The sequence below is a fragment of the Panthera uncia genome, chromosome B4, assembly GCF_023721935.1.
Source record: "Panthera uncia isolate 11264 chromosome B4, Puncia_PCG_1.0, whole genome shotgun sequence".
In the NCBI taxonomy this organism is placed as follows: domain Eukaryota; kingdom Metazoa; phylum Chordata; class Mammalia; order Carnivora; family Felidae; genus Panthera; species Panthera uncia.
The window spans coordinates 51,121,621-51,144,130 of NC_064809.1; the positions used below are offsets into that span (position 1 = coordinate 51,121,621).

Sequence of the window (22,510 nt, forward strand, 5' to 3'; positions counted from 1 at the left end):
TGCTGCCAGCACAGAGCCCACCATGGGGCTTGAACTCATGAAATTGTGAGATCAGCCTGAGCCAAACCAAGAATCTGATGCTTAACTGACTGAGCCACCCAGGTGCCCTGAAGGAGGGATTTTTTATTTATTTATTCTACTGATGTATCCCAAGTTTCTGTAATTGTTCCTGACACATAGTACTCCGTTTATTTGCTGAATGACTGTGTTGTTCAATATAGGAAAAGTACCAAATTTGAAAAAGCAGTAGCTATTTTTGGTTAGCTAGGAGGTAACAGAGTTGTTCGTTTTCCCAGGCCCTTTGCTGTTTTATTATGCAGTCATCTTTATTATTTTTTTTAGTGTTTTTAAAAAATGTTTATTTATTTTGAGAGCGGGGGTGGGGGTGGGGAGGAGAGGAGCAGAAAGAGAGGGAGAAAGAGAATCCCAAGCAGGTCCCATATGCAGTGTGGAGCCCGACGTGGGCCACGCTTGGTTTTGCGAACCGTGAGGTCACGACCTGAGCTGAAATCAAGAGTCAGATGCTTAACCAACTGAGTCACCCAGGTACCCCGAGGTAAATTTTAGGTCAGACCTTGTTGATTTGAATCTCTGGAGAAAGAGATTGTTTTGACTCTTGAAATATAAAATATACTAAATTTAGGTTTTAGTATTTAGATCAATCAGAATACACAAGGATAAAATACAAAAGATCATATTGATACCAATTTCTCTGCTGGTTTGAATATCTGTTTTTTCCATCTCCTGTAACCTTGAGGTTTTGTTGCATTGCATTTTTACTTTTTCATTTGTGTATACTTCCAATGAAAAATTCCCAGTTTTGACTATGATTGCTAGAATTAAAGGCAACAAATGTAGAAGATTAGACACAAAGCAAGGGAATCATTGCTCTGAGATTGGAGCACATGAGAGGTGTGAGTTTGGGTTTGAGGAAAGGTGAAACTGTATATTCTCTATGAAGAAAAATTGGATTAAAAAAAATATTGGAGGGGCACTTGGATGACTCAGTCTGGTAAGTGTCTGACTTTGGCTCAGGTCATGATCTCACGGTTCGTGAGATCAAGCCCCCCCACGTCAGGCTTTGTGCTGACAGCTCAGAGCCTGGAGCCTGCTTTGGATCCTGTGTGTGTGTGTGTGTGTGTGTCTTTCTGTCTCTCTCTCTCAAAAATAAATATAAAAAAAATTGGAAATATAGTTATCTAAATAAGAACAAAAGTATTGAAAGGAAAAACAGAGTTTGTGAAGACCAAAGTTAAAATGGCTGTAATGGGAATTTTGTTGGGATTCAGCAAGATCAGGGGCTTGTTCAGCAGTGATGGTTGAAGTCCTCCTTTGAAGTTTGGTAACGTAGGCTCATGATTTGGTCTATAATTGTTCTTCTTTTCAAAGGTCAATAAGTAAGTTGTGGTCACCAGACCCATAGTATGGCATTAGTACTCATTTGTCCATTCACTTAAATACTGAGCACCTGCTTTGTACTAATGATACAGCAGAGAACAAAACTGATTAAAACAAAACAATAAACTATGTCTAGTGGAAAAGACATGATAAGATGAAATAGAGGAAGTGAGGGTGTGAACCATTCAGTTATTAGGGGGATGAACATCATCACTAGAGGGAAAATCAAATATAGAATTGCAAAGTGCGAATATGCCAAGTATGTTTGAAAATAGGCCAAGTATGCACGAAAGCAGAGAGAGTAAGAGTTAAGTCAGAGTGGGGAGAACCTTGTTTGACTAAGACTGTGGCTTTTATTCTTTGTGTGATGGGAAGCCATTGAAGAAATTGGAGTAGCCATGGTCTGCTGTTTTTTTTTTTATAATAATTTTTATTGAGGTGTAATAAATAAAATTGTACCCACTTAAACAGTTATCTATGAGTTTTGACAATTGTACTTACCTGTGAAACCACTACCACCGCCACAATTAAGATACAGAACATTCCCATCACTCAGAGGTTTTCTACTGTAATTTTATAGTTCATCTCTGCCTCCATCCCCTACCCTGGTGAACTCACTGATCTCTTTTCTCTTGTGGATTTTTTTTTTAATGTTTAGTTTTGAGAGAGAGAGCGCGCGCAAGCAGGGGAGGGGCAGAGAGAGAGGGAGACACAGAAGCTGAAACAGGCTTCAGGCTCTGAGCTGTCGGCACAGAGCCTGACATGGGGCTAGAACTCACAAACCCTGAGGTCATGACCTGAGCTGAAGTCGGACGCTTAACCGACTGAGTCACCCAGGTGCCCCTCTTTCATGTGGATTTTAATGTGCTCACTTGTTTTGTGTGTTGAGGACAGAATGTAGGTCAGGGTGGGGGAAAGAGACATCAGCCTTTTTATCTCAGGTGAGAAAAGGCCAGAATGGTTATGGTGGAGATGCTTAGAATGGTTAGATGTGGAGAAGGGTTAGATTCTGGATATCTTTTGAAAGTACTACTAACCAGAATTATGATGGATCAGATGTCAGGTTTGGTAATGAAAGTAAGGGATGCCCACAGTGTTTCTGGCCTGGGCAACTGGGCAAAGTAGTGGAGTTGCTATTTAATAGAGGCTTTGGGGAAAGCAGACTGGGGGAGAGGGGAGTGTCAAGAGCTATAATTTTGATACATTCAGTAGAGAATCTACTCCCTCTTTAACTTAGGCACATGGATGTAAGAGTTTGAGCTCAGAGAAGAAGTACGGCCACAGGTACAAATATGTAAGTTTTCAGCATATTAGTGGTATTTAAAGGAATCAGACTGGATAGAATCATGTAGGAACTAAGTATAAATAAAGAAGTCTAAGGAGTGAGATTTGGGGCTTATCACTGATTTTAAAGGACAATAAATCTGATGAAATAATGGTTTGGTAATGAGCAAGTATCTCTACATATTAGGGAATAGTGGTGACAATGATGAGTACAGTTGTGTTTTAAGAAATGAAGCATCAACATTCACATGCTTTCATTAGAGCATCTCCCTTGTGATGAAATCCTTAGGTTCACCATGGGAGGAATAGTTATGATCAAAAAAGTGAAGGACCTAAAAATAGTGGTGATTATATTAGGAGTCTGGAAAAATTCTTTTTTAATTTACGTGGACAAAACCATTTATGAAGATGAAAACATAAGCTTTTTAGCTGTAGAAAACATTTGAGAGATTTTAAGAACATACCTATGTTTGTCATACAAGGTATGACAAGTTTTTTTTCCATAAAAACTAAGGAGTAGGGATGATTTGCATCTCAAGTGACCTTGTGGAAGGACCTTGACTAAGGAAGAGCCACAAAAGTAGAGTGTAATCTTGAGGAATGCTTTTTGCTGAGGAAAGTGGTTAGAAGAGGCATCAGTCTGGGAACAGGTCTTCGTGGACATAATAGAAAAGAAAGGAGTGGGACACCTGGGTGGCTCAGTCAGTTAAGCGTCTGACTTCAGCTCAGGTCATGATCTCACAACTCTTGAATTCAAGCCCCGCATTGGGCTCTGTGCTGACAGCTCAGAGCCTGGAGCCTGCTTCGGATTCTGTCTCCTTCTCTCTCTGCCCTTCTCCCACTCACGTTCTATCTCTCTGTCTCTCAGAAATAAATAAATGTAAAAAAATTAAAAAAAAAAAAAAAGAAAAAGGAGTTAGGTGGACAGGTTCACCCAAGTTCCATGACTAGAAAGGTTTTGATGGAGGTGGTATGTGTTAAACAGAATTGCTTCTTTTAGCAGTCAGATATTCAATACAAACTGCAATTTTAAGTTTCCTTAGTAATCAAATAAGCATTTATAGGAAATACCTGTGTAGATAATGAAACGGTTTTGCAGAAAAATATATGTGTGAGGTGGTACTATGCTATATGCAGTTTGCCTAATTTGTCGTCTTTAATTGAAACATTTTCTTCTGAGCCTTCTCCAGAAGAGGTCAGCAGAATCCTAGTTACTAGTCAGTTGGTTTGCATTGTTTTTATATTATAATTTTTTGTAGAGGTGTTTTGTTTCAGCATCCTCAGATTTGTCTTTAGTCTTTTAAATTAATCTTATTATCAAGTCTAGAATTAGAGTTACCTAACTGTTGGTTTTTAAGTAATGGGAATTATAGGTTTTATTGATGTATAAAGTGCTGTTTTTACTTTAATATAATACTTCAACATATTTTGAGGTGGCTGTTTGCAGCTTAAAGTTGGTGAAAATACTGAGACTTCGATTATGAGAACACTACAGTGCTAATTTTGCTAATATGGAAGTTGTAAGAGTTACAAAATACCATTTTGGTCAGTTATTATTTAAGCATTATCTTAATTTTCAGAATCTAGTAATGAATGACCAGTATATTACCCTTTGTTAAAAATGTTTTATTTATTTTTGAGAAAGAGACAGAGCATGAACCAGGGAGGGCCAGAGAGTGAGGGAGACACAGAATTCCAAGCAGCTCCAGGCTCTGCACTGTCAGCACAGAGCCCTACGGGGGGCTTGAACTCACGGACCGCAAGATCATGACCTGAGCTGAAGTTGGGCACTTAACTGGGCACCCCAGTATATTCCCTTTTTCATACTTTATGTTATGTAGGTCTTTTTAATTTAGGTTGATCTGTAGATTCCTTATAATTGAACCTAAACACTGATTGGCTGTTTCATTTAAAGTAACACAAACCAACCAGCAAACAAAAACATCCAAGCAAACAACAAATATCTTAGTCATAAATTATAGACTTCTCCCATCTCCGCAGTTCTTTTTTCTTTACCATCTTATTCTTTAAAAATATTTCAACTAGGGGCACCTGGGTGGCTCAGTCGGTTGAGCGTCCGACTTCGGGTCAGGTCATGATCTCACGGTTCGTGGGTTCCAGCCCCGTGTCGGGCTCTGTGCTGACAGCTCAGAGCCTGGAGCCTGTTTCAGATTCTGTGTCTCCCTCTCTCTCTGCCCCTCCTCCACTTGCACTCTGTCTCTCTCTGTCTCAAAAATAAATAAACATTAAAAAAATTTAAAAAAAAATTTTCAACTAATGCATTGTTGGTTGGCAGTCTAGCTAATCTTCAGACTTTAATAGTAAAATAAATAGCATTTTTCAGTCCCTTAATAAAGATAATATGGTATTAATATTTGGGCATACAAAATTTTTTCAACTCCTTTTTTCTCTGTTTCTTTTGTGAAAATATATGATCAAAAGGTGAAGCTGCTATTAAAGCAGGTCAGAACAAAATTCTGTGATAATATCTGGTCCAGGATATGAATACTTAAAAATTCTTAATTAGAATCAAAACTGCTTTTTATTGATGCATTAAAATAATGTTTTACAAATAATTTTTATGAACTCTTATATCATTACTAGGTAATAGCTAAGAGAAAAGAGGATTCTGGAAAGATAAAACTTTTGCTTCATTGGATGCCTGAAGACATGTAAGTATTTGAAATACTGTATAATTAATAGACTCTTATTTTCTTTAAAAAAATTTTTTTAATGTTTATTTTTGAGAGAGAGAGAGTGCGAGCTGTGGAGGGGCAGAGAGAGAGAGGGAGACACAGAATGCAAAGCAGGTTCCAGGGTCTGAGCTGTCAGCCCAAAGCCCAGTGCAGAGCTCGAACTCACAAACCATGAGATCATGATTGAGCCAATGTCAGACGCTTAACTGACTGAGCCACTCAGGCATCCTTCTTATTTTCTTTTTAATGTTTATTTTTGAGAGAGTGAGTATACAGGTGCACGTGTGGGGGTGGGGCAGAAAGAGAGGGGACAGAGGATCTGAAGTGGCTCTGTACTGACAGCAGAGCTGAAGTCAGATGCTTAATAACTGACTGAGCCATTCAGGTGCCCCATAGACTCTCTTATTTTTATCATGATCTTACACTCAAATATCTACTGTGTTTGAATAGTTACTGTGTTTGAATATAAAAGAATTACAGAAATTAGACTGCAAAACATTTTGACCTGTCAGGGTTAAAGAATCTGTGAAAGTTCTTATAGTACCTGACTCAAGTTACAACCTTTACAACTAGCTGTTTCTGTTTTCAATAAAAGTTGTAGCAATTTTTAATCATTTTTAGAATGTAATTATTTTTATGATTTTTAGATGACCCTCAGGCAGTACGCAAGCAGCCTTAGTTTTGCCTGTGTTTGAATCATTTAAAAACATTCTAAACATTTTCTAGCTCACAGTGATAAAGAAAAATCATTTAGCTTGTTTTCCAAAAGCATTATATTTTTCTGGCCCTGAAAATCCTTAGGTTTTTCATGTTTTTGTGTTTAATTTTCCTTTTATCTTTTTTTTTAATGTTTATTTATTTATTTTGGAGAGAGAGAGAGCACAATTGGGGGAGGAGCAGAGAAGGAAGAGGAGGAGGAGGGGGAGAGAGAATCCCAAGCAGGCTCAGCACTGTCAGCGCAGAGCCTGATTGAGGGCTCAAACCCACGCACTGTGAGATTGTGACCTGAGCCAAAATCAAGAGTCGGATGCTTAGCCGACTAAGCTGCTCAAGTGCCCCTCCTTTTATGTTTTTATTAAAATTCTTTTTGTTAGAAAAGGTAATAAAGGTATATAAATCATAAAAGTTTGGGGTAAAATCAATAAATACCAAGAATAGAATAAATGAATGAATGGACTCTCATTGTGTATACTTGGTTTTTCAGAAATTAATAGTATGTGGTTAACATTTATCTTTTGTTACTCAGTATTTTTCTACAGTATTGTTTCTCAGACTTCATTCTAAGGAGATGTTAATGTGATGTGAATTAAGAGTTCTTCAATAGATTTGAGAGTTTACAATACATGTTAGCATATTAGTAAAGAAATCTAGCTTTTTTTAAATCCTGTGACTATCAAACTTCCATTAACGTAGAACATATTTTCCACACACATCCCCTCCATCCAGGTTTTGTGGAAATGCTACTGTAAAATATTTTGAAATGGCTGTGTAAAACTTATTTAATGAACTCCTTTTTTTCCTGAAACACTAAAGGTACCCGTTTTTCTCTGCTGTTAAAGAGATATTAAGATCAGCCAGTACACAAACTATGCAAATTATTGATGGGTTTCAATACACATCGCCTTCCTGAAAATTTGTGCCAATTATAATCCTATCCACTACATTAGAGAGCTTATTTCTCTGGTTATTAACACTGTTATCATTCTTACATTTTATATTTCTTTGATTACAAATAAGATAATTTTTAAACTGTTTTTATCTTTGGTGAATTGTTGGTTTGTATCCTTTGTCTATCATGTTCCTTTTTCCCTGATGAATATTCACCTGTTTCATACTGATTTGTAAGAGCTCTTTTTATGTTACGGTTATAAACAGTTTCTTTAAAGTATAGTCAAATATCTGTGTATTTTTAGTATTTTGGATATTGATCAGTATAAATATCAATCAAATTGCTTTTATTTGAATTTCCTGATAGGATTGAATTTCTTTGAATTCAGGATTTTGGTCATGTGCATTTTTTTAAAGTAGAGTTTAATCTACTTCGTGTTTACTTATTTCTTAACTTGGTGTTACCATAAGGAATATAGTCAATATTACTATAATAATATGATATGGTGAGAGAGTAATTTTTGGAATTGTCGAATTACTATGTTGTATACCTGAAACTAAAATAGCACTGGATGTCAACTGTACTTCAATAAAAAAAAAAAAAAAAAGAAAAGAAAAACTCCATCAAGTCAAGCTCAAGTATGACATTTACTCATTGAACTAAAAGACAAGGCAGTGTTCTATAATATGTGTTTCTAAGTTTGATATGGCTTTGCCACCAAAAATTCCTAATTAATTCCCAAATTCATGCCTGAAATTTCACTGTCATTTTTTACCTGGGACTCCGCATCCCGTTGCTATTTCTTTGGCTTCTGAGAAGGTTGTTAATTTCTGTGGCTCAGTCACGCTAATGGAAAAGTCTGGGTAATGTGAAGTTATATAAAGGGTAAGTTTAAAATGAATGCTATTTCATTTATGACTTGTTTTTTAATTCATAGTCTGCCTGACGTGTGGGTGAATGAAAGTGAACGACATCAATTAAAAACTAAAGTAGTTCATTTATCAAAGCTACCCAAAGATACTGCCTTGCTTTTGGATCCAAACATATACAGGTAATCTAATTCTTGATTAGATGTTTTAATTTTTGAATCATAATCTTAAATTTCCCTAGACTTTTTGGATATAAGGTTAGGACTTAATTTTAAGTACTGAATTTCAGTACCAAGCATAGCTTGCTTTCTGGAGCTTTGTATATGGAAATTACATCACAAAAGCTTATAAATTGTAGAATCCAGAAAGATAATTATTTTGGTAAAGTTTATATGCCAACTTAATTCCAGATTTATCTTACATAGCTTAGATTCTAATGTACATACTATTTTGAAAATAAGTGTCTTTTGTTTACATACGTAATTCTTTTTACAATACCAGACTTTTATGGATCTGGGATTATACCACAAATGCCCTAAAATACCATAAATGATGAATTTTTTAAACTTCTACTCTACCCAAGCCTTTAGAACAGTTTAAATATTGTTGTGTTTGTTTTTAAGAGGAAGCTCAGTGTTCACATTGCTAATAATTTTCTGATCTGACCTTTGTTTTAGTGTGCTGTGCTTATGAAGGTATAGGGGGGGAAGGAGAAGAGACCAACATTTCTGACTATGTGCTGAGTCACTTTGCTAGGTGCTTTACATACACTTCATCCTCACAGCAGCCTGTGAAGTAGGTGTTACTATCTCTGTTTTACAGATTGGAAAACTGAGGCAAGAGTTTAAATAGCTTGCCTAAGGTTACACAGATAGGGTATGACTGAACTCCACACTGCCTCCATCCAAATGATGTATACTAGGGTGATTCAGAAAGTGGGGAAAATGCTTAAAAGGCACTCTTTATGAGCAGATTTTTATGTTTTAAAAATCAGTTTCAACTTGATATGTATTTTGCATAGGAATAGGTTGAATAAGAATAAGATAGCATATAATAATTGATAATCCCAAGTATGAATTTTAGCTGTCATAAAGAGACTCTGTCCCTATGTCAAATCCTGTAGCAGTTAAACATTCTGAAGGTTCTGTTTATTCTATGACTCAACTTCCTGGAATGTAATTCAGTTTAATAGGATTTCTATAATTTAAGATCTCTTCTGAGGGAAATTCTCACATAGTGAATGGGACTTGCCTTGTGGAAACCCCAAGATTCTTAAGTTTTCCCTATTCCCCCCAAATTATTATTTTTTAAGTTTATTTATTTTGATTGGAGGGGGAGGGCAGAGAGAGGAAGAGAGAATCCCAAGCAGGCTCTGCATTGTCACCATAGAACCCAACTTGGAGTCGATCCAACGACTGTGAGATCATGACCTGAGCTGAAATGAAAAGTTTGATGCTTCCGACTGAGCTACCCAGGCACTCCAACCCCGCAAATTGTTTTAAAGATCTTCTAGTGCAGATGCTAATAATAAGTACAATAAAAACTTGTTTTCTGTGTGATGGAACTGTGTTATTGAGAAATTAACTAGCATAAAAAACGGTGAAATTACCTTAGAGGAGAGATTGAGGGAAATCCACTATCAGAAATACGGGCAAGTCATGATTTACCTTTTTCTTTTTGAGAAAAATAATTGAATATTCTTTATTTACTGGTACTTAATTTAGGGTTTATTTCTGCTTACTCTTTGAAGGGAGTAATTAAAATTAGCATTTTAAAAGAGTGATATTTGGGGAGAGCCACCCTGCTATTAGAACTGGTTGTAAACATCCCTTAGGCAGAGAGTTGACAAAGGGGCATGAATCTTAATTATAAGATTCAGACTAACTTTTGTGTTTCTGCCCTGCATTCTACTTCTCCCTCTCTGAGGCTCTTCCTTTTTCACAGACAGCTTATTTTTGCTATTTTGTGTATATAGGAAGCAATTTAGATATTAGCGAAAGTAACTTAAAAAAAAAAAAAACCATTTGGGTGCAGAACTATTGTCCAAAAGAGCATAGGAATTGCATTGTATGTTCTGAAAAGTGTTAAGTCTGCAATTCTAAATTGATGTCACTCTTGGGTAATGAAGGTGTTCTTAAGACATATTAAATGCATCTGTAGAGTTAATTTTCTTTAACTGTATTACTGCCCCCTGCCCCGGTCTTAACATTTAATTTTGACTCTAAATTTTCATGATTCTGCTATTCCGGAATTAGAATGGAGTCTTTCCTAAAGTGGTACAGATTAATAGAACTGGCTACATTTGCTGTGGTGTAACATGTGAGTGAGGTCTGGATTTTGATTTGGAGAACTTGTGAAATTAAGTAAAAAGAATAAAGTGATTATTCAAACTTGTTTTAGGAGAAATATTTTGTGGCTTATACACATCTCAAAATGAAAGCATGACAAACCTAAAAATATATTAACTTCAAAATGAAACTAAAAAGAACATATTTATTCAAGGTTTAAACATCAGTTTTAAAGTCCTAGTTGGCTAACATGCATGTGTTAGGCATGATTTCTTTTTTAGAATCACATTAGCCTACATAAAAAGGATTTATTAAAAAGCTATATTATATAACTGAAATTTGCATCCATTAATCTATGAATGCTTTGGAAATAAATTTTAATGATCAGTGATTATCACACTGCCTATATCTTATTAATGTTTTTAATGTCTCTTTTGAAATACTTAATGTGTTTTTGATTCAGTCCAATAAAAGAATATTCCTTTTTCTCTCTTTCTAGAACAATGCCGCAGAAGAGGTTGAAGAGGTAAAAAATAAATAAATACATAAAAAGCAAACAAGCGGGGACACCTGCAGTCTTAGTCACTGACAATGGGTTTAGTAAAAGTTGCACATTAGAGTCATAACCCCCTTCCTTTTTTTTTTTTCTTAAATCCGGTATTTAGAATAATATTTATGCTTAGTGTAAACATTCTGTGAATGAAGTAGGCTCTTCTGTGGAATATATTAATATATTACTGTATATCCACATTTTCATGGAATGGTACTGTGGGAGACTGAGCAAACACTCTTCTGGCAACTTAGTGGAACAGCTTCTTAAAGGCTTTGCATGCTTGCTGCTTTAAGCTGCTTTTTTTTCCCCCTTTAGCAATTACAGTAGTTTATATTGGAAAGAAAAACAATTACAACATGTGCCCTTAAAATACCAAAAGCACTGTAAGGATATTTGTCTTGACAGTGTCTGTTGAGTTGAAGTCATATTAGGAAATATTTAGACAATGAAAATTATCAAGAGATAATTATGATAAATAGATGTGATTGGTTGCCATTTGTGTTCTTTTGCAGAACTCTGATAAGAAAAGTGTTCAATTTGTATTTAAGCAAACAGTGAACGACATTTGCAATCAACTAAAAATTCGTCTATCGAATTAGGGCTGAAAATTTCTGTTAAAGAGTGTTGCAGTATGTCTGGTGGCTCCCTTTTCAGGACTAGGGTTTTCTCATGGAGTACAGTATGTTAATATTTACCTATATAACTAATCTGTTAACGGTTTTTGAAAAACCTCTATTTCAAATTATTTGAATAATCCTCATATTTTCATTTTAACCTATATAAGCCTCTAATTTTTTTCTGAGGAAAGCATTTGGTTTATGAGCTGTTTTATCTTAACATAAGAAAAATTGTATTTTTTTTTTTTTTTTTTTTTTAAGTATCTTCAAACTGAATCCTTTATGCACCAAAGTTGGTTTTGAAAAGGAAAATAAAATCACTTTCTTGCTTGGTAAGCAAGAAGCCATATGGATTTTTTTTAACTTACAGAAATGGAAATATGTGTAACTTGTTAGTATTGTATCAAACAAATGTTGCATAGAGATAATAGAACATTGCTTGTAAATAATTCAGCAGATTTGTAATATATTTTTATATTATGAAATGTACTGTAGATGTTTTTCTAGAGGCATGAAAGTTAAATGTATATATTATGGGTAGAAATAATATTGAAGGATATTGTAATTCACTAGTGCTGCCAGAGGAATTGTTAATAAAGCACCTTCTTTAACAATAAATGTCTTTGCAGACTTAAGGGACTATGTACTACTGTTAATATCTATAAGAACAAAACACATTGAACATCCTTCCAGAAAGTCTTTGAGGGAGGACCTGTACCCATAATAGAATTATGGCACTCATTTCTGACAGTGACCGTGAAATCAATTATTTCCTTACTGTTGGAAGGACATATTGTAAAGTATATGTGGTTATATGCAGTCAAACTGCAGAAAAATACTCCTGATTGAGGAGTTTTCACTTTACTACAGTGATATAAAAACCAGCAGTTTTTACACTAAATTTTTTAAAGAAAAGAATAGACAAAAATATAGAATTAAGCCTTTGGTTCCAAAATGGGAAAGGTTCCATGATACATAAATCATTTCTCATTTACTTTAAAAAAATTTTTAAAATAATAAAAATTATGGGAGACTTTATTCGTTAACAGTGGGGTAAAGAGCTATCTATATACATGAAATGAGTCATATAAAATTAAATGAAGTGCAAATAAAAGCACTGCTACTATAAGACATTCTGGAATGGTTGTTTAATAAGGGTATTATCCATTTGATCTGTAGCAAATGTGATTTATTTTTTAAAAAGAAAAGGAAAGCAGTGTGTTTTACTTTTTTTGTTTTCTTTTGCTTAAGCACTTCATCAATTGCTTTATTCTGTATCTACGAAGTAATCTGCGATCTCCTTTGTTCTTTTAAAATTTTGATTTGTTATAAAATTGCCAAATAGAAGTGTTTCAGATATATAGTTTGTACCTGTATTTTTTATTTTATTGCCTCATGTTCTTGTAAGTCATTCTTAATTGACCGATGATTGTAGACCTTGCCTGAGTATTTTTTCTAATAAAACAAAGCAAATCACATTTAGCTTCAAAATTGTAACAATTCAATTGAATTTTAAAACGACATCTGAAATATACATCTCATTTTCTTTAGGGGCACAGCAAATAAATTAATTTTTTCGTGTAGAAATATTTAGATGTCAAAACCTAATTTCATGGTTATTGATTAGCTAGCCTCTGAGTACTGAATCTCTCATGGTACTTTGCTGCTTATCTGACTTTGGTCTGATACTATATTAACACACCAAAAAGAATATGGAATTGAAATGAAATAGTTTTGTAACTTGTATATATACACACATACAATTAAGATTGGGAAATAAGTGTGAAATTTTTAATTTATAATAGTTCATTTAGTGATGTTTACTCTTTTATATTGTTCCTCCTGACCCCCATATGTGACATATTTGTAATATGGCACCTGAAATAATCTCTTACTCAAAATCCATTGTCTAGTTCAGCAGCAGACAAACTGCAGCCCACAGGTATATCCATTCAGGAGAAAGTATGACTGCTTTCTCCCTGTAGTAGCAGAGTTGGGTAGTGAGAACTTAGGGCCTGCAAACCTAAAATATTTACTCTCTGAACTTTTAAGGAAAAATTTGCCAGTTCCTGGTATAGTTGATAAAATTTTTGGAAAAATAAACCTAAACCACACAACTTAATCTAATTTTGGTAATACACCAGTACATTAAGTTCAGTGAAAGTTGTTTATACTTTTCAGTAAATATTGCCATATTAGGTATCTGCAACAAATGGTGTTTTTAAAAAAAATTTTTACATTGAATTTCTCAATTTCACCATTTGTGTTTTTGTATCTTTAGGACTAAATGAGATTTTGTAAGTCAAGTTTATGTTTAAACCATAAGGCACATTTGCTCTATATAAAAGAATTTTGGAAGTGGAAAATATTGTAAAATTTAAAGTTGTTTATTTTTCTAATAAACTTTTTCATATATAAATCTTCCCTAAAGTGGACACATGACTTCTGAATTTCAGATGAAAGGAAATTAAGATGGACAATAATTAACTCTCAATGCGTATTTTAAGATTTGTTTAACTCTGATTGAAAGCATTGATAATCATGTCAGTAAATCTTTGTAAAACTTTTTTTCCCTTTCACACCTTAATAAAATGTTTTAAATATGCAAGTACTCTTAAAAGGATAGAATTTGCCACAATTACTTAAAACATCTTTTATTGTTTGCTATTTGAATTCTTGTTTTAATAATATATGATCAACAGAAGTGTTAGATACTCGGATAAAATTTTAAATGGAAAAATATGGTTGGAGTCTGTAAAATAGTTGGGTGCTTTCTGTATAAACTTTTGTTGTTGTTGTTGTTAAGCCTTTAATACCACTGCAATAGTTCTCTAAAAGGCAGACACAAATTCTTGGTTTAGGTAGATTCTCAGTATGAAAAACTGATATTTATATCTGTAAAGAAGGCCTAGGGTTGTAGAGCTACAAAGAGATGCTAATATACATACATAGTCTTTTTTAGAAAAGTAGTTAAGTCATATATGTTATTTGAATTTTTTTTTTTTAAGATTTTGTTTTTAAGTAATGCCCAATGTGGGGCTCGAACTCACAACCCCAAGATCAAGAGTTGCATGCTCCCCCGACTTAGCCAGCCAGGCACCCTGAATGTTGTGGGTTTTTGAGAGAGGAAACAGTACATTTTGAAAATTAAAAATATTTTTCTAGACAATTAGAGACTATTTCTTAAAAGGATAAAATTTGTTAGAAAAATTTATTTTTAATTTTTTTTTAAACGTTTTATTTATTTTTGAGACAGAGAGAGACAGAGCATGAACAGGGAGGGTCAGAGAGAGGGAGACACAGAGTCCGAAACAGGCTCCAGGCTCTGAGCTGTCAGCACTGAGCCCGACGCGGGGCTCGAACTCACGGACCGTGAGATCATGACCTGAGCCGAAGTCGGCTGCTTAACCGACTGAGCCACCCAGGCGCCCCTGTTAGAAAATTTCTTACATGTTTTTCTTTTTTAATTCTTAAAGAATCTGTGACCTGGTAGAAGGTTATATAATTCTAACATTATAGCTTTAATATAAATAAGAGCCTGCAGAATTCTTTTTTCTTTTTAGGTTAGAGTATTTTGTCATTTCCAATGGTTATGAGCCTCAGAGCCTTAAAAATGTAATGAAATGCTGTATTCTTATTTTTAATTAAAAAAATTTGTTTAAATATTTACATACTCCAATCAGATTTTTCTGAATCAGTTTTGCATGGTACATAACACATAGTTCTATTACTCTGAACATAAGGAGTTGTTAGTGGTTAGGGCAGGAATTGCAACCCACATTTTTTTCTACATCAGTATTCTTTTCACTATACCACACTGCTTTTCACAATGTGAGAGAGGAAATAAATGTACAATTGCAATACCACTATAAAGTTGTTTCCAGTGTTTCTGCCACAGCCAGTCCCTAGCATGATACATGGCACAAAATAGTCTGTAAAGGATTTGTTGAAAGAGTATTATAGGTGAGTACTTGTTATAGTAACATATTTTGAAGAATTCTGTCCATAAAACACTAGTAGGGTTGAAGCAGTCAGCTTAAACCATACTATGATAATGTTATGTACTTTTGTTTATAAACCTATAAAGGGAATTGTAGTTTGCCTAAGCATTCTCAGTGTAAAGGATTACTGATGCTGTATTTTTATATATTCAGTTGTAACCATTTTTGGTTTATTTAATTTTGTGAAAAAGGTGCTTAATTTAGTTTTTGGTAAAGCTCCATTTTTTTTATTACAATAAGACCTCAATTATATTTATGATATGAGTAATATGTTTAAGTAGTAGTATTTTGAAGGAGTTATCCAGCATTTGATTTCTTTATTTAAATGTGTTGTTGTCCCAGAGCATTGTCCCCACTCAAGGACCTTTTTCTCTTTGATATTTATATGCTTCTGCTAAAGAAAAATCTTAATGAATTTATGTGTCTTACAAATCTTATGAATTTATTAAGAAATTGCCAAGGATTTATATGTTTATTACAACCATTTCATGAATCTATGCCTAATAGCTCTTATATTAAGTTTACATTTGGGGTCTTTTTCCTCTTAGAAAAGCAGAAATAATTTTCTGGAGAATATGTAGCAAAGGAATAATAATAGATTGTAAAACATGAGCATATTTACTCTTAATAGCTGGGCCCAGTGTGGATAGTTTTATATAAATGTCATTGAGTGTTGCAGAAGAGTGGGTCAGGAGATTCCCAGGTATGTCTTCTTGAATTTCAGAGATTAAGAAAGCCTAATTGGTTATCTTCTTATTACCTAAATATCTTTTTAATACCTGCATAATGCCCCTAAAAGATTGTAGTAAATGTCATTCTTTATAGAAGGTAAGAAAGCTTAGTTAAGTTTCTGTGAATCTCTTTCACTGTATGTTCTTCCCTAAATCAACCAAAATGTCTAATTTTCTTTTTAAATGTAATTCAGAACAGTTGGCAGTTCATTCAGAATTTGTCTTTAACATTGATAGTCATTAAAAATATATCTTAGTTTCTTTGTTATTATGTTTGCAAAAATGAAGAAATTAACAGTATGAGAAATAGGGATAAAAGTGAAAGTCATTACCTTCAACTGAGCACGCTTTTCCTGGTCTCCAGATAAGTATTTTGATGATTCCTTCCCAATCTTTGTGTTTACTTCTTAAATTGTTATACACTCAGTTCTAGGATTTGGCTTTTACTCAAGACATCTGTATAGATCTCATTCTTTTTTTATGGCCAGGTGTGATACACCTTAAATTATTTAGCCATTTCTTATTGGTTGACATTAAGATTGCTTACAAATTTATTGTCATGTAATTAATACAGCAGCATTCTTGAAAATATAGTTGAAAAGATTTCTATAGTGTCATTTCCTGGAAAGGGAGTATTAGCTTACTTAAAAGAGTTGTGAGTTGTGTCTATTTGTTATTACTGAAATGTTTTTCTGAAAGGGTGGTGCCAACATAAACTGGATGTCAGTGCTTTTTTCCCTGCCCTGTACCAATACTTGAATATTACCAACCTTTAACTTTAGTCATTCTAAGGTGGAAAAGTGAGTTAAGAGAATCGCTTGTGTTTGATTCTCATTTCAGCTGAAAACTGTGGTTTGGGGGAAGTTGAACCCTCTATGCCGTTTTTTTTTCATTTATAAAATGGCATGCTATTATTACCTGAGAGGATTTGTATAGTCCTTGTTTTGATGAGCATGGTTTGATGGGTACAGTCTTAACCTGTTTATCTTATCCTTTCAAACCCACTTGAGATGTAAGGTCTTTTCTTGTCATTGGAAGAAATCTATGTAGGTTCCTTCATCTTTCTGATTATTCTTGGGGAATAAAAAACTCCCCAGTCATGGGTGATCACACAAATAATCTTAACTAACTTCAGTAAGTATTTTATTTGTCAGTCAATTTTAATTGTACAGTTAGGTGAGTTTTGACAGATGCACCTAACTTTGAAATCAACAGTTAAGACAGAACATTTCCATCACTTCCGTAAGTTTCCTCATGCTTGTTTGTATTCTGTCCTTCTCTTACAGCCCAGCCCAGGCAACCACTGAGCTCTAGTCTCCATGTAGATTGGTTTGCATTTTCTAAAATTTAAATAAACAGAATCATACAGTATGTACTCGATTGTGTTTGGCTTTCACTCAGCATAATGATCTTGAAATAGATCAATAAATACTGTAAGTATTTACATTTTCTGCTGATCTAGTGATACTGAACATTTTTTGTTATCTTCTGTTCATATTTTAGGTAGTGGGGGCACAAAATTTCTGAACTCTTCTGACTTCAGATTATTATTTCCGATCATTATTTCAGATTTACTATAAGTACAAAAAGACTTCTGGGATGTGATTAGGCAATGTTGAAGAATGAATTGTCCGTTTAATCATAATTTATGTCAGTTTTTAGGTTACTTGTGTGGCTTCAGATGGAAGTCTAAGGATTTATACTGGAGATTTTAGAGCAAGTATTTCTAGCAAAGAAATTTGTTGCTGTTGTACTAGGGAATGTCATGAAGTTAACTGTTAGCCTTCAAATTTAATAAAAGATTAATGGAACGCAAACTCTTGGGGCATTTGCAATGTGCAAGGCGCTGCTCTGGATGCTACGGGTTCAAGCAGTGAACAAAATAAAATATTCTTGATCTCATGGAACTTATAAGTGTGGGGATGGGAGATGACAGGCAATATGCAGATGAGTAATACATATAGAGGGGGAGAGGTGGTGGAAATTCTGTGAAGGAAAACAAAGTGGAGGGAGGGATAGAGAATTTGTGATGCGATTTAAGTAGGGTAGTTGGTAAAACCTTATTGATCGGTGACATTTGAGCAAAGCCCTGAGAGGCTGAGTGGGAAGTCATGAGGTATCTGAGGGATTAGCATTCCTGGCAGAGAGAACAGCAAGTGTAAAAACCCTTGAGGCAAGATCATTTATTTAAATACACATGAGTTTCTTACGTTGTCCTACTAGGATTCCAGGTACTGGTGATGCTGCATTCAACAAAACATTAAAAATTCCAGCTGCTTGGAGCTTACATTACATCATGCATGGTGTGTTGTAGGGCTGGGGTTGTTGTGAAAGGACTTTATCTTTGAGCAGATGGGGAGCCATTGGAGGAATTTGAGAAAAGGATCTGGATTATGTTTTTCAAGAGTCACCCAGACTGAAGAATTGACTATAAGGGAGCAAAGGCAGAAGCTGGAAGACCATTTTCTTTCTTTCTTTCTTTTTTTTTTTTTAAGTTTTATTTAGGTAATTTCTACACCCAACATGGGGCTCAAACTCATGAGATCAAGAGTACATGCTTCTCAACTGAGCCAGCCAGGCACCCCTTGGAAAAGCATTTAAAAACTGAATGCTTATTCAGGAATTCAACCTAAGACCTAGTAGAGACAGATACTATTTGATATGCTTATCAGCTGCCAAATGGTGGTAAAGAATGATCAATGGTTCTAGTTACTTGTGATAAAAAATTTAGGTACACTAAGACAACTGCTTATCCCTTACAGCCTGTGTACCAAACACCAATTTAAATGAGTCACTTTTTTTTTAACCAGTGTGACATTTTATTTTTTATTTTATGTTTCAGCCAGAAATTTTTTTAATTGAAATCTAGTTGCTAGACAATGTTACATTCGTGTCAGGCGTACAATATAGTTATTCAACAGTTCCGTACATTACATAATACTATATTCTCTACATTGTACTTGTCATCCACATGACTTTATAACTGGAAGTTTATATCTCTTAATCCCCTTCACCTGCTTCTCCCACCACCCCACATCAGTTTCTGCTCTTTATTTATGAGTCTTTTGAAAAAAATTATTACTCATTTGTTTAGATTCCATGTATAAGTAAAGTCATATAATATTTGCCTTTCTCTGACTTATTTCACTTAGCAAAATACCCTCTAGGTCCATCCATATTGTTGCAAAAGGCAAGATCTTTTTTCTTATTGCTGATTGGTATTTCATTATTTTTACATATACATAATATATATGTGTGTGTGTGTACAATATACAGTTATATACATATTACAATACAATACATACGCATATTAATACATAATATATTAGTACATACATAATATACATTACAATATATACATATTACAATACATATGTATATACATATGTATATATATTGTATATTTTACACACACACACATATACCATACTTTATTAATGGACACTTGGGCTGCTTTCATATCTTGGCTATTGTAAATAATTATGCAATAAACATAAGGATGCATATATCTTTTTGAATTACAGGTTTTGTGTTTCTTTAAACACCTAGCAGTGGAATTACTAGGTCATATGGTATTTCTATTTTTAATTGTTTGAGGAATCTTCATACTGTTTTCCACATTGGTTGCACCAATTTGCTTTCCCACCAACAGTGAACAGAAGTTCCCTTTTCTCCACATCCTTACCAACACCTTTTATTTCTTGTGTTTTTGATACTAGCCAGTGTGACTCAAGTGAGGTGATACCTCACTATACCTCACTATAGGTTTTTCTGTTGTTTTGTTTTGTTTTTTATTTTAGAGGGAGTGTAAGTGGGAGAGAGGGGCAGAGGGAGAAGGAATCTTAAGCAGGCTCCATGTAGGGTTTGGTCCCACAACATGATTGCAATCATGACCTGAGCCAAGAGCAAGAGTTGGATGCTCAACCAACTGAGCCATCCAGGTGCCTCTTCATTGTGGTTATGATTTGCACTTTCCTGATGATTAGTGAAAATTGAGCATCTTTTTATGTGTCTGTTAATCACTGTCTTCTTCGGAAAAATTTCCATCAGGTCATCTGCCATCTTTTAATTGGATGATTATATTTTTTTGGTGTTGAGTTGTGCGAGTTCTATATATATTGTGAATTTAACCCCTTAATTGGATATATCATTTGCAGTTAAGTGAGTCATGTTACATATTTTTCCTTAATGTGGGTTAAGTAGGCATTAACATTATCGCTTGGAATAATAGGAATAGTGAACACCAAGTACCAGACTCTGTTCTTAGTACATTAACTCATTTAATCCTTACAATAACAAGTTGATATTACTCCATTTTATGGTGGAGGAAGCAGCTGCAGAGAGGGTGAATGATGTTTCCAAGATCATGTAAATAACAAGTATTTGGAGAAATTTCTTACAGAATTTGTGAGTGATATCCCAGAGAAAGCAACTTTGAAACTGGACATAGAAGGGGCATCTGGGTGGCTCAGTCGGTTAAGTGACCGACTCAGCTTGGGTCTTGGTCTCAGGGTTATGAGTTTAAGCCCCACAATGGGCTCCATGCTGGGCGTGAAACCTACTTAAAAAAATAAAAATAAAAATAAACTGGATGTAGGACATGGTGAAATTTGCCGGAGGAAATGGCATGTTCAAAGAAGACAAAAAGTTTAGTACAATTGTATAAATATTTAGTACCCAACACAAACTTACTACTTTGAACAAAAATGAATGCGTTCTCTTTATGCTTTGCAGACTTGGGAGTAGGGAGAAGTATGTGTAACAATTTCTGTCCAGTGTGAAGTGTCATGTCGGAGCTCTGTCTGGAGCATGGTGGAAGCACAGAGCATTTGGCTAGTCCCAGAGGATCAGTGTGGGCTCCCCTCAGAGGAGAACCCACAGTTACCTTTTAAAGATTATGACCAACTTAGTGCTGGAGAATGGAGGGGGACATGGGGTGGTTTAAGATAGGATCTCCATGTGCCGCAGCAAGGAACAGCCTGGTGTTTAGGTGGAGGGGTTGCCTAATGGGTGTGTGGGAAGTCTGCAGAAGTAGGGAGGGTCCCCTGCTGAGGGTCTCATCTCCATTTGTCACAGTTTGCACTTTACGTAAAAAATTAGTGTAAGTAATTTAAGGTTGCAAGAAGGGAAATGATGGTCAGATTTGTTTGGGCCACCCTGTCTAGTAGTAGATGCAAAGCTGGGCCTGGTGAAGAGGCAATGGAAATACCAGTCTGAAGGCTGCTGCTCTGTCTTGCTTTCCACATAGCAGAAAATAAGGAGTAAATCAGGAAGCCTGGGTGGCTTAGTCAGTTGAGTGTCTGACTTTTGATTTTGGCTCAGGGTATGATCTCATGGTTCGTGGGATCAAGGCCCACGTTGGGCTCTGTGCTGACAGCACGGATCCTGCTTGGGATTCTCTCTCTCTGCCCCTCCAATGCTCATTCTCTTTCTCTCAAAATCGATAAACATTTAAAAAAAAAAAAAAAAAGTAAATCATAATTTTCAAAGTTTAAATTTTACTGAAGAGTAAGTTCCCAAGATTTTAAAATAATAGAATTCATTACTGGGAAAGTTAAGATCAGGTGTCTTGTTTTGTTTTGTTTTGTTTTAAATGTTTATTTTGGAGAGAGAGAGGGCAAGAGGAGGAGGGGCAGAGAGAGAGGGGAACAGAGGATCCGAAGCAGGCTCTGCCCTGATAGCAAAGAGCCCAATGTGGGGCTCGAACTCATGAACCATGAGATCATGACCTGAGCTGAAGTCTGATGTTTAACTGAGTAAGCCCATTAGCACCCCTAATATCAGGTTTTAATCAAATATACTATCAAATTCAGATTTGCTTTGGAGTGAGGTAAGGGGCTAGAATGAGTGTCCTTTTTAGCTCCGTGATGCTTTGATTGTACCATTACAGGTTTTCTTTTAAAATGGGATGTAAAAAAGTAATGGCCTAATACAGAACAATGCGTTGCTCCTTTTATCTTTGTGAGAGGTAAAACATCAGAAATGTCCTTAAAGCACTTAAAAGTGGGTCTTGCCTTTATGGTATGTTATATTCAATCTGGCAGACAAGTCCTACCTAGATGCATTTCCAAATAGGGAAAAATACAGCCTTGTTACCATAGGACTGAACCAAAAATTATTTGTTTTTTGCCTTCAGCATTATGACTTATTTTGGCAAACCACTTAGGAACTTAGCAACATATTTCCTGAAGTAGAGAACAATATTTAGTATGGAGAAGATAGTTGATAGTTATAGTTTGTAAGGAAATTTGAACACAAGACAAATTCAAAGCAAATTTAGCTAATATCAGTTGAAATTTTATCTTCTTTGCTAGGAAAAAAAAGGGCAAAAGAAATACAGAAGTGATTTATAGTAAGCAACAAAGAGTATGTAGCAGGCATTTCCTGTGGCTGTTAATATGGGCCACTGGGTCTGCCTAGATGCCATATTATGAAGATTGGAAGTTGAGATATTTTGTTAGTTT

At 34.9% G+C, this 22,510-nt stretch overlaps 1 protein-coding gene across 2 annotated transcripts in view; it reads left to right on the top strand.

Moving 5' to 3' along the window:
• Positions 1-12,796, top strand: part of AEBP2 (AE binding protein 2) — a 69,398-nt gene extending 56,602 nt beyond the window's left edge. Inside the window, exons 6-9 of one of the 2 annotated variants that reach the window (XM_049625172.1) lie at positions 5,287-5,354; positions 7,925-8,038; positions 10,644-10,670; positions 11,210-12,796. In XM_049625172.1, the coding sequence (XP_049481129.1) occupies positions 5,287-5,354; positions 7,925-8,038; positions 10,644-10,670; positions 11,210-11,255 (255 nt within the window). In that variant the 3' untranslated portion in view covers positions 11,256-12,796. Of the gene's footprint in view, positions 1-5,286; positions 5,355-7,924; positions 8,039-8,533 lie in introns of both variants that reach the window. The other variant, XM_049625173.1, reaches the window with a different exon arrangement.
• The last annotated feature ends 9,714 nt before the right edge of the window (positions 12,797-22,510 follow it).